General features: G+C 47.1%; 1 protein-coding gene across 1 annotated transcript; it reads left to right on the plus strand.

The window, feature by feature from the left end:
• Positions 1–5,723: 5,723 nt before the first annotated feature.
• Positions 5,724–9,968, plus strand: LOC147966441 (uncharacterized). Its single transcript, XM_087528903.1, has 2 exons — positions 5,724–7,489; positions 7,624–9,968. Exons 1-2 carry the CDS (start codon positions 6,117–6,119, stop codon positions 9,113–9,115), a joined length of 2,865 nt encoding a protein of 954 aa, XP_087385029.1. The 5' UTR covers positions 5,724–6,116; the 3' UTR covers positions 9,116–9,968.
• The last annotated feature ends 2,773 nt before the right edge of the window (positions 9,969–12,741 follow it).

Genomic DNA, 12,741 nt, shown 5'->3' on the forward strand with positions numbered 1-12,741 from the left:
ATCAAGATCTATAAGGATAGATCAAAAAACGCTTAATGGTACTTTCAAATGAACACATACCTTGACATGATCTTGAAGGTGTTCAAGATGGATCAGCCAAAGAAGGAGTTCTTGCCTGAGTTGTAAGGTATGAAGTTAAGACTTAAAGCTCGACCATGGCAGAAGAAAGAGGAAGGACGAAGGTCGTCCCCTATGCTCTTATCATGGGCTCTATACGATATGCCATGCTGAGTACCGCACCTGATGTGTGCCTTGCCACATGTCTGGCAAGAGGGTACAAAGGTGATCTAGGAGTAGATCACCAGATAGCGGTCAAAATTATCCTTAGAGGAATAGGGATATGTTTCTCGGTTATGGAGGTGATAAAGAGTTCGACGTAAAGAGTTACGTCGATGCAAGCTTAACACCTATCCGGATAGCTCTGAGTAGAGATACCGGACACGTATAATGGAGCAACAATTTGGAATAGCTCCAAGTAGAACAGTTATTTGAAATGGCTCCAAATATAGCGTAGAGATTTGCGAAGTACATACGGATCTGAATGTTGCAGACCCGTTGACTAAAAGCTCTCTCACAAGCAACATGATCAAACCCAGAACTCATTGAGTGTTAATCACATAGTGATGTGAACTAGATTGTGAACTCTAGTAAACTCTTTGGATGTTGGTCACATGGCGATGTGACCTGTGAATGTTAATCACATGGCGATGTGAACTAGATTATTGACTCTAGTGCAAGTGGGAGACTGTTGGAAATATGCCCTAGAGGCAATAATAAATTGATTATTATTATATTTCCTTGTTCATGATAATCGTTTATTATCCATGCTATAATTGTATTGATAGGAAACTCAGATACATGTGTGGATACATAAACAACACCATGGCCCTAGTAAGCCTCTAATTGACTAGCTCGTTGATCAATAGATGGTTACAGTTTCCTGACCATGGACATTGGATGTCGTTGATAATGGGATCACATCATTAGGAGAATCATGTGATGGACAAGACCCAATCATAAGCCTAGCACAAAGATCGTGTAGTTCGTATGCTAAAGCTTTTCTAATGTCAAGTATCATTTCCTTAGACCATGAGATTGTGCAACTCCCGGATACCGTAGGAATGCTTTGGGTGTGCCAAACGTCACAACGTAACTGGGTGGCTATAAAGGTACACTACGGGTATCTCCGAAAGTGTCTGTTGGGTTGGCACGAATCGAGACTGGGATTTGTCACTCCGTGTGATGGGGAGGTATCTCTGGGCCCACTCGGTAGGACATCATCATATGCGCAATGTGACCAAGGAGTTGATCACGAGATGATGTGTTACGGAACGAGTAAAGAGACTTGCCAGTAACGAGATTGAACAAGGTATCGGATACCGACGATCGAATCTCGGGCAAGTACAATACCGCTGGACAAAGGGAATTGTATATGAGATTGACTGAATCCTTGACATCGTGGTTCATCCGATGAGATCATCGTGGAACATGTGGGAGCCAACATGGGTATCCAGATCCCGGTGTTGGTTATTGGCCGGAGAGGTGTCTCGGTCATGTCTGCATGATTCCCGAACCCGTAGGGTCTACACACTTAAGGTTCGATGACGCTAGGGTTATAGGGAAAGTATGTACGCGGTTACCGAATGTTGTTCGGAGTCCCGGATGAGATCCCGAACGTTACGAGGAGTTCCGGAATGGTCCGGAGGTAAAGATTGATATATTGGACGAAGGGTTTTGGAGTCCGGGAGTGTTCCGGAGGTACCGGGTGATGACCAGCATGACCGAAAGGTGTTTCGGGAGCCCCGGCAAGTGTTGGGGGCTTCATGGGCCAACGGAAGGGGGCAAACCAGCCCACTAAGGGGTTGTGCGCCCCCTCACCTATTCCCACGTGACCAGGGGGTTTGGGGCGCCCCATCTAGGGTTCCCACCTCCTGGCTTGGGGGCCAAGTCACCCAAGGGGGAGATCCCATCTGCCCTGGCCGCCGCCCCCCCTAGGGGAAACCCTAGGGCGCCTCCCCCTCCCCCTTGCCCCTATATATAGTGGAGGTTTTGGGGCTGCCCAAGACACGAGATGAACTCTCCCAAGGCGCAGCCCTACCTCTCTCCCTCCTCGTCTCTCGTAGTGCTTGGCGAAGCCCTGCTAGAGTTCCGCGCTACTCCACCACCACCATGCCGTCGTGCTGCTGCTGGACGGAGTCTTCCCCAACCTCTCCTTCTCCCCTTGCTGGATCAAGGCGTGGGAGACGTCACCGGGCTGCATGTGTGTTGAACGCGGAGGTGCCGTCCGTTCGGCACTAGGATCATCGGTGATTTGGATCACGATGAGTACGACTCCATCAACCCCGTTCACTTGAATGCTTCCGCTTAGCGATCTACAAGGGTATGTAGATGCACTCTCCTTCCCTCGTTGCTAGATTACTCCATAGATTGATCTTGGTGTTGCGTAGAAAATTTTGAATTTCTGCTACGTTCCCCAACAGACTCCTTATATTCTCCTCGAGTCATCCCCAATGGATGAGCCTCGAATCACTCGGGGTTGATCTTGAAGGCGACCACCACACCTTTACGTATGTCCCCGGAGCACGCCGTAAGCAAGGAAGCTTTCAGAGGAACCTCTAGCCGTCTAGGAGCCCAAGCTCCAAGAGTTGGAATCAATCATAGTCCTTTCGATAAGTAAGAGAGTTGAACCCAACGAGAAGCAGAAGGAATTGATAAGCGGTTTTCAGTAAAATATTCTTTGCAAGTGTTGTAAGAAAGTTTTGCCAGATAGTTTGATAACAAGATAATTGGTAGCAAGTATCAAAAGTAGCACGGCGCAACAAGTGGCCCAATCCTTAATTGTACTAAGGACAAGTCAGCGATATTTCTTATAGTGATTAACGCTCTTGAGGACACACGAGAATATTGTCAAGTTACCTTCATCACGATTCATCAACGTAGCATTCATTTTTTTAATAAGTATTATTATGTGTGTGGACCAGAGCTAAGGTACTTTTCTTACATGAACAAACACCTACTTATGATTATACCCTCCATGCAAGCATCCGCAAATACAAAAAAATTAAGATAAATCTAACCATAGCATTAAACGTATGGATCCAAAGCAGCCCCTCACCGAACAATTCATAAACAACACCACTTGAGGAAGAACCGAAGAACAACACAACATAATAATATCAAAACATTGTATGGTAATCAACTTCACATGATTACTTATAATAATAAGAGTGCAAGAAGGTGGTCCAATCCTTTTTATAGCAAAGGACAATCTGAAAGTACTTCTTATAATGAGCAAAGCGTTCTTGAGGATACATGTGAATTCTCATCTAGCCACGTTCATCATGTTTAGTTGATTCACGTTCAGTACTTTGATAATTTGATATGTGGGTGGACCGGTGCTAAGGTGTTGTTTTTATTTGAACAAGCAACCCACTTATGATTACCCCCTCTCACAAACATCCACAACTACGAAAGAAGAATTAATATAAATCTAAACATAGCATGAAACATATGGATCCAAATTAGCCCCTTACGAAATAACGCATAAACTAGGGTTTAAGATTCTGTCACTCTCGTAACCCATCATCTATTTATTACTCCCCAATGCCTTTCCCTAGGCCCAAACATGGTGAAGTGTCATGTAGTCGACCTTCACAGGACACCACTAGAGGAAGAACAACATACATATCATCAAAATATTAAACAAATATCAACTTCACGTAATTACTTATAACAAGACTTCTCTCATGTCCTCAAGAACAAACAAAACTACTCACAAATCATATTCATGTTTAAGATCAGAGGAGTATTGTATATGATTAAGGATCTGAACATATAATCTTCCACCAAATAAACCAACTAGCATCAACTACAAGATGTAATCAACACTACTAGCAACCCATAGGTACCAATCTGAGGTTTTGAGATAAAGATTGAATACGAGAGATAAACTAGGGTTTGAGATGAGATGGCGCTGGTGAAGATATTGATGAAGATTGGTCCTCCCACGGTGAGAGGAACATTGGTGATGTCGATGGCTTCGATTTCCCCCTCCCGGAGGGAAGTGTCCCCGGCGGAATCGCTCCGCCGGAAAGGAAAAGTGCTCCTGCCCAGATTCCACCTCAAGACAGTGGCGCTTCATTCCGGAAGTCTTCCTCTTGTTTTTTTCTAGGGCAAAAGGCTTCATATAACAGAAGGGTACCTTTGGGCCCCCTCCGATAGTTCTTCGTTCAAGTATTTTTTTTATATTCAATGAAAAATCTTCATAAAGTTTCAAGTTATTTGGAGCTCCGTAGAATAGATATCTCTGTTGTAACTCTTTTAGGTGAAGAATTCCAGTTGCCGGCAATCTCCCTCTTCATATAGATCCTATGTGATGCTCATCGTGTCATATAGTCGAGTAATCGCACAGAGTGACATTCATATAGGCAAACCCATTTCGTGTGTTCCATTCGCTGGCGGGATGCGGTTTTCTGGCGATTCCAGCATTTTTCATTCATGATATTTCAACTTTTTGCTGGTTTTAATCAAGGTTTTATCCTTTTCGTCTATTGACTTTCCCCTCGGTTCTTCTTTTGTCATTTCCCTTCTTTGCCTTTATCCTTTCTACTAGTAAAACATTTATGATGTGTGAATGAACGTTTTTGCCCCTATGATGAACATTTTCAAAATATACGATGAACATTTTTTCCAATACACGATGAACTTTTTAAAAGTAAAAGATGAAACTGTTTTTAAAGCGTTTATGCAATTTTAAAAATGTTTCCACTTTTCTTTAAATGTTTACACTTTTATATTAAAAAAATGTCCATGTATTTGAATAATCGTCCATATTTTAAAACTGTTTTTTTCTGGAAAAACAAACATACCAGAGCGAATTGGAAAATCCAAAGAAAAGAAAAAAAATCATGTAAATAACTTCTCTGAAATACAAATTTGATAATATACTTTTTTGTGATATATAATCAATATTTTTTGCTTAAATAGATTGTCAAAATTAATCTTAAAATACATGTAGGTCTTATAAACCTGAACAAAATAGACCAAACAAGGGAACTACAAGCACCGTTTGGCACCTATAAGAAAGTGAAATGAATTTAAAAATGGAGTTGTCGAGAGATTGGACATGGAGTTGTCGAGAGATTGGACATCGGATGTGTCGTATTTCTATGCCGTTTGGTCTCGAACGGGTACTTGTTGTGAAAGAGACTATTATTGACTAACTCTGTTCTGAGAACGACTAATCTTAGTAACGAAGATCTCCCTATCATCCTTCATCATCTCTTGGATCTCGCTGACTAGCCAAGGGATAACAACACAAGTTATAATGAAATGGTGGGACTTCTAGGATCTAAACTCTTACATCCAATCCCTCCGAAACTATCATTCCCTCCATTCTTATATACTCCCTCTCTCTATCTATGAAGTTGCTCGCCCGCTGCCACACAACTTCACAGTTGGTTCAAACCAGGTGAGTCGAGCAAGTCACTGTCTTACTCAATGACTTGCACAAGACGGAGAAAATATCGTTAGGAGTTACAGTATTATTTTTCTCTCTTGCAAGTCCGTTATGTACAACTATAGCTGTATGCTTTTTTATCTCAATATAAAGCAGTCTGTGTTCTTTAAAAAAAAAGGAAGTGTCTTACCAATGACTTGCACAAGACGGAGAAAATGTTATTATTCGAAATCCAGCTTAAGGATATTAAAAGAAAACAGTGCTACACCCACTGGACGGTGGAAACTATGAGATCCAAGTAACAAGAAAGTCTCTAGCAAATATGCTAGTGCCCCCCAAAAAATGCTGACACCTAGGAAAGCTGTATTAGTAGTAAAATTAAAGAGAATCATGACCAGGTCGAAAAACATCTGCCCAACGAAAATCTACACAAAGACATCCAAAAACATGAACGCGTGCCCTCGGGATGTTTCCGATCGATTATATCGCAAAATAAATAAAATAGAAATGCGTAGTTTATTTGATCGGAGAAGACCTGGTTGCTTCCGTTTCTTCGAGGAATAGGCTAGGCAGCTTCCAGGTCAGGTCGTTTTATAGCTCCCTTCGTCATTCTGCATCACAATAATTAACGGAACCACAGCAGCTGTTGAGCGAGAGAATGGAGTGTGATGTCCCTGCCGTGGAGCTGCAGCCGGCACTCCCGGCAGTGCCAATGGATCAGCCCGGCCAGCCAGAGGCAGCATCTCTGCAGCCGGCAATGGCGCAGGTGCAGCCGGCAATGGCGCCGGTGCAGCCTTGGGAGTACAACCTGCGGAAGTACCTCCTGCTGCTGGCGACCCTGGTGGTGACCGTCACTTACACCGAGGGGTTCAACCCGCCGGGAGGCGTCTGGCAGGCCGCCCACGACGGCCAGCCCGCCGGCGACCCCATCATCCGCTACACCCACTACCACCGCTACCTCGCCTTCCTCTACTGCAACGCCGCCGCCTTCGCCGCGTCGCTCGTGGTCATCGTCCTCATCCTCATCCTCGCCATCCGGCACGACAAGAAGGGGAAGGACAGCCAATGGGTTGTCGTGCCCCTGCGGCTAGTCATGGTGCTGGACCTGCTCAGCCTCATGGGCGCGTACGGTGCCGGTACCTGCCGCGACAAGATTTCAATCTTCTACTTCGCGGTGCTTGTGGCTATCGTCTTCCTTTACATCCTCGTTCTCAAGTTGATGGACTGCTGGGACAAGAACTCTGATTCCAGTGCTGGCATGATTCCTGCCCCCGTCGCCGGCTCCGTAGACGGGATGCCCGTCAACACGGGCTCCGACTCCAGTGGCACGACGCCCATTCCCAATCCTGACTCCGGCACCGGCATGAGTCCCGGCCCCGTCGCCAGCTGCAATGGCGGGATGCCCGTCTCCAACGACAACACCGGCTCCGGCGACATGATGCCCACTCCCAATCCCGACTCCGGCACCGACACGATTCCCGCTCCCATCTTCGGCTCTGACCCGGCCACTGTTGAAGAACGGTTCCGCGACCGCAAGGTCCTGAAGAAGCTGAAAGCCGAAGAACGGCTCCGCAAGGTCCTGATGCTTCTGGCTACATTCGCGGTGAGCATCACGTACGTCGCCGGGCTGAGCACGCCGGGCGGCTTCTGGGACAGCACTGGGGGAAGCCACCGCCCAGGCGACGCCATCCTCAAGGACCAGCACAACCCACGCCTGATGGTGTTCTTGCTCTGCAACACCACAGCATTCGTGGTGTCCCTTCTCATCACCATGCTGCTCATCATCGATGGCAAGAAGCTCCGCAAGAAGAAGACGACTCGGTCCCGCATGCTCTGTGGGTGCATTGTGGTCGCCCTGGTCGGCCTCGTCGGCGCATACATCGCCGGCAGCTGCAGGGAGATCGATACCACCGCCTACGTGGCCAGCTTGGTCGGCGCCGTTCTGGCAATAGCACACATCATCCTACTCTATGGTATCTGCACTTCAACGCAACAGACTGAAGAAATTCAGCAGACTGATGATAATGTCAGGTAAGGAGCACATACGTATTATCCTCTTCTTCCTTTCCTGTCTGCAAACTGAACTGTGTTTCCTATGTTCGTAGCAACACTGTTTCTTCCATCCTCTGCAAACTGAACTGAACTATGTTTCTTCTTCTCTGCAGTACAATACAGTGCAGTGGCAAGGAGGTGCTGGACAAGGCTCGCTCTCTTGTTCTACTGCTTGCCACTCTTGCCGCTGCCATCACCTACACAGCGGGGTTGAAGCCACCGGGAGGGCTTTGGCAGGACAACACCAACGGGCACATGGCCGGTGACCCCATCCTTCTCACAACCAATGCTAGCCGATACAAGGCCTTCTTCTACTGCAACTCGGTTGCCTTTGTGGCCTCCTTGGTGGCCATTGTCCTAGTCCAGATGGAAATTCTGGTCAAGCACCACGTGCTGGAGGCAGCCATGATACTCGACCTGTTTGGCCTCATTGGTGCATATGCCGCCGGGAGCTGCCGGGACGCGAACAACTCCATTTACGTCATCGCTTTGGCAGGCCTCGTCCTGGTCTATGTGGTGATCCATGTTATCTTCTTCACGCTGGACCACGAGGACAAACACCACGGCGACCAGGCAAATCAGTTGCTGGAGAAGAGGCGCAAACGGTTGCTCCTCTTCGCGATCTTGGCTGCGACCATTACCTACCAAGCCGGCCTCACCCCTCCTGGTGGCTTCCTGCTCCAGGATGACAAGCTCGGGCACCAGGCTGGCGACCCGGTCCTCTTGTACAACTTCCCGCGTCGCTACAAGGCATTCTTCTACTGCAACTCGGTGAGCTTCATGCTTTCCATCTCCCTCATCCTCCTCCTGGTGAACCCCAATCTATACAGGCCAGCCATACGAAGCAATGCGCTATCTGTTTGTACGGCGGTGGGCTTGTTTTGTTTGATGGTGGCCTACGCCGCTGGAAGCACCCAACACCTCAAGACATCCATCTACATCTTTGTGTTGGTCGCTGCGGTCCTCTTCGTTGCAACTGGACTGCTGCTAGTATTTGCGCTGAGGGAGCAAAATAATAGTGACAATTCAGCAGCTGCCGCCCCATCCATATCCCATGAACAGGAGGAGGAAGAAGAAGAAAGGAAGAAGGAGGAAGAAAGGAAGAAGCACGCGAGGCGCAAGTACCTGATGCTGCTAGGAATCTTGGTGGCGAGCGTTGCCTACCAGGCCGGCCTGGAACCGCCCGGCGGAGCATGGCAGAGCAGTGGCAATGGATATGAGGCGGGCGATCCGGTGATGCATGATATCAGGAGGCCTCGGTACCTCGTCTTCTTCTACAGCAACTCCTTTTCCTTCGTGGCTTCCATTGTTGTCATCATGATGTTACTGCCGCACTGGCTGCCAAACAGGAAGAAAGAAGAATGGGAGAAATGGTCGTTGAGGGTGATGAACTGGACGATCCTGCTGGATTTGGTCACTCTCCTAGTGGCCTATGCAGCCGGCTCCAGCAGGGGTTGGAAGACGTCTGTGTATGTCAGTATGCTCATACTTGCCGTTCTGGGCTACTTTGCAATCCATATGACGCTGTCAATATGGTCTGATCGTTGTCGTCGCCGTCGTCTTCGTGAGAGGCTTCAGAGCAGCCAAGAAAATCCTCGAGTGTGATTCGTTATTGGTGTGCTCGGTGGTATGCTCTAGCTAGCTGTCCCTGTTTTTAGATTCCTAGTCTAGTTGATGTAGTTGGATAAACCTGCTTCCCAATTAGAGCATGCCAACATTGTTTGTCCACTCACTAGGCAGGTGTGTGTATTGATCCACTGATTATGCAAGGTAGGTGATGCTTTCTGATCCTATTTGTACTCTCTGTCTCATAAGAACTTGAATCTGAAGTGCATATTTAGGAAACTGAAGCATTTGTTACTACTGAAACATACTAGTATGTCACTAGGTACAGCCTGAAGTACTTGTTAATCCACGGATTTTGCATGATAGGTGATTCTTTCCGATCCTATTTTTCTAGCCCTGAGGTATTGTCCAATCGTAATAAATGATAATCACTGACCGAGAGGGAACATACCCTGAAGCCGGAGCCGGGGCATCGGACGCCAGCAGTGCAATCTTCCCGGTGCGGCAATTCACCGAACAGCTGCAGGGCGCCCGATCCCCGCATGCGGATGAAGGCAACAGAGCTGAGCAGCGCGCCGCCGTTAGTCGATAGTAGATGTGTACGCTAGGATCAGAGGCTGGCGCCATTTTAGTTGGAGAGGATTCTCGAGCGTGGGGCGCCTCGATCGGAAGCAGCTGCTCGAGCGCGCGAATGCAGGTGCTGCGCGAATCTAGCTGGCTTAGCCGAACCGACCGCGCCAAGTCGCTCCTTGCGATCTTCCGCACGGGGGACACCGGAAAGCGGAAAGCCAGCGCAGCAGGTGCAGGTCGGGGCGGGCCGTCGACGGCGATTCCCGGAGAGAAGGCGCGGCTCCTGGTTCTGGCTCGCGGGCGGCTTTGTCTTGAGTGGACAGTGACATTCAAAAACAAACCGTGAAAACCGGCAACATGGGCACGTAGTTTTTTTAGAAACAACCATCATAACTAGCTCTATTACGATTAAATAATAAATATATCGTCTACGAGCTTGCTGACCAAAATGTCAGATGGCTCGTGCAACCAAAAAAAAGAGATCTTATTACAATTATTATGATTCGCTAACACATGAGCTGCTTGATTAGCGGACCAATAACAATGTTTATAGACGACCATTCCTATAGCCGTAGCCGTATCCACACACTCCGCAAAGATTGCCGTCGCTGCATCCCACCATCTCGGATACAATGTTTATAGAATCAGACTCCGTCTCAAGGCAATTGTATCCGAGAGAATTAGTTAGCTCAAGTCTTTCATAGCCATCGCTTCGGTTTGTGACTACGTCAACTGCAAAAGGGACAAACTTGCATTTGGCAGCAATAAAATTACCATATGCATCTCTTAGAATAGCTGAGATCGCTCCCATTCCCTCTTCCTCATAGAACGCTGCGTCCATATTTACTTTCACAAATTTTGGATCAGGTTTACTCCATTTTCTGTCTTGTGTTCCACTTGGCTTAGAGAAGGCTTTGTGATAATTGCTTGCAATCGCTAACACTGATATGGGCCAATGGATAATCGGAGGGACTGTCTCATTATGCGTAATGCGTCGCCCGATCCACCATAAATATCAGGAAGCCACTGCCACAACCTGCTTAAAATTCAGAGTTGGTTCGAGCACCATTGGGATATCCGACAAGTTCAGCAGAAACTCCAAAACCATGGACCCTGATCTATCCACTACTGTTGCCTGGTTAATTACTTCAGTTAGCCACAAGCACTGCCACATCTCCTTTGCACGTAGTTTTATTTACACACACATACATAAAAAAAATTACACTCAAATCTTTGGGGTTGCGGAAATCTTCTTGCTCCAAGCAACATAAGCTATGATGAAACTATAGGAGTTGTGTATGCTCTAAACTTCAACATCCAATCCCTCACAAACTATCATTTCCTTCATTCTCACTCCCTCTCTCTAGCTACATAGTTGCTATCCTTTTTGCCTCCTCCGTTTCAAACCCACGGCCTCTGCCCAAGAACATTTTTTTAATACTTCTACACTCTAAACAACGTTAGCATGGTTTATGAGAAAAAGAACCGACCACTTTCCAAATAGACCTCTAAAGAATAGTGAATTCACGAGCTGTCAAAGGAACGATGACATGGCATCCACATGGCCGGGTTTTTCCAGTTGGCTCGGTTTTGGCCTTATTTGATCAAATCAACGAGTTTACGGACTAAATTTGATCACTTCTCGAGTTGTTGGCCTAAAATGTGCAATCAATTTGAGTTCATGGACTAGTAACGTATTTCTTGTGTGTATGTCAACATTTTCCCCCAACTAGGATGAATATTTTTCTAATACATGGCAAATCTTTTTTAAGATAAAAGATGAACATTTCTAAAAGTGCTTATGCAATTTAGAAAATGTTCAAGCATTTTTTTAAAATGTTCACACATAAAAAATGTTCAAGTATTTTTAAATGTTCACTTATGTAAAAAAATCGTCCTTTTATGGACAAATGAAGAAAATGAATACCGGAGCAAACCGGAGAAACCAAAGAAAAGAGAAAAAAAACATGTAAGAACAAACTCAAGTTGACCAAATAAGCGAACTACAAGCGCATTTATTTAGCACCTATTGGAAGTGGTGCAGAGATTAGACATGAGATATGTCGTTTCAAACCCAATAATCTACTGTTTGGTCTTGAACTGGTACGCACACCGGCACACGGGTGACTGCTCCGTTTGCAATGCTTCCCCGTGTTCCTCTGCGACCACTGTTGTGCTTAATTATGTTCTCTGTACCCCCACGGAGAACATCGGTGCGGTTCTGGCAGAGGAGTTCATTTTCCATGGTCGCTTAGCTTGGCTGCACTTGTCCATTGCAGACGCGCGAGCTCCTGCAGTCGGACATTGATCCCTCCAACAACCTGCTTTCACTGCATCCCACGTCTTAAATCCTTGTGGGAGGAGAAGGCGAACTACTATTCAAACTGACTGCCGCAGGGCTGCTGCGGTGCTGCCCATGCCCTGCTTCCGCTGCTCCCGTCGATCCTGCTGCCGCTTGCATTGCGACGAGCTATGCTCTACGGTACGCAAACTTGTGGCCCATACTGCATTTTGGTGTAGTAAAAACAAATTTGACACTGACTACAATCTTGATGATACGCTGGCCCTTAGGAAAACAGTAGTAAAAACAAAGAAAACCACGCGCAGGCCAAAAAACATCTGCCCAACCAAAATCTACACCTAGACATCCAGAAAAGCAAAACTAGACTAGAACCGATTAGAGTAACTCCAACAGCTCCCGAACATCTAAAATAAATAACCACCGTTTACAAAAAGCCCGACCTATCAATGCCCAATCAAAAACAAGATGACCCAACCGGACCCCCTCCCACTTTCTCCGTGACCACTGTTGGGTCCTCGTGCCCACGCCGACGACGGTGCAGACGAGGACACCCAAATTAGAGGCGCGGGCCGCACACCATGAGTGGCGGTAGGCGAGGGAGAGGGCGGCAGCGGTGGAGGCGTTGGCCGCACGCTGGTGGATCTGGAGGACCAGATCCTCCGACACTCCCTCATGACAGCGAAGACGGACACGCGACAGCTCCACTACAGAAACGCCAAAGTGTTCCGGCTCACCATAAAGCAATCGGAGCGCGAGGCTACAACGGAAGGGCGGCCAAGGTGAAGGCGGCCCG

Source organism: Triticum urartu, chromosome 6A, assembly GCF_056163025.1.
Source record: "Triticum urartu cultivar PI428250 chromosome 6A, HENAU_Tu73, whole genome shotgun sequence".
Lineage (NCBI taxonomy): Eukaryota > Viridiplantae > Streptophyta > Magnoliopsida > Poales > Poaceae > Triticum > Triticum urartu.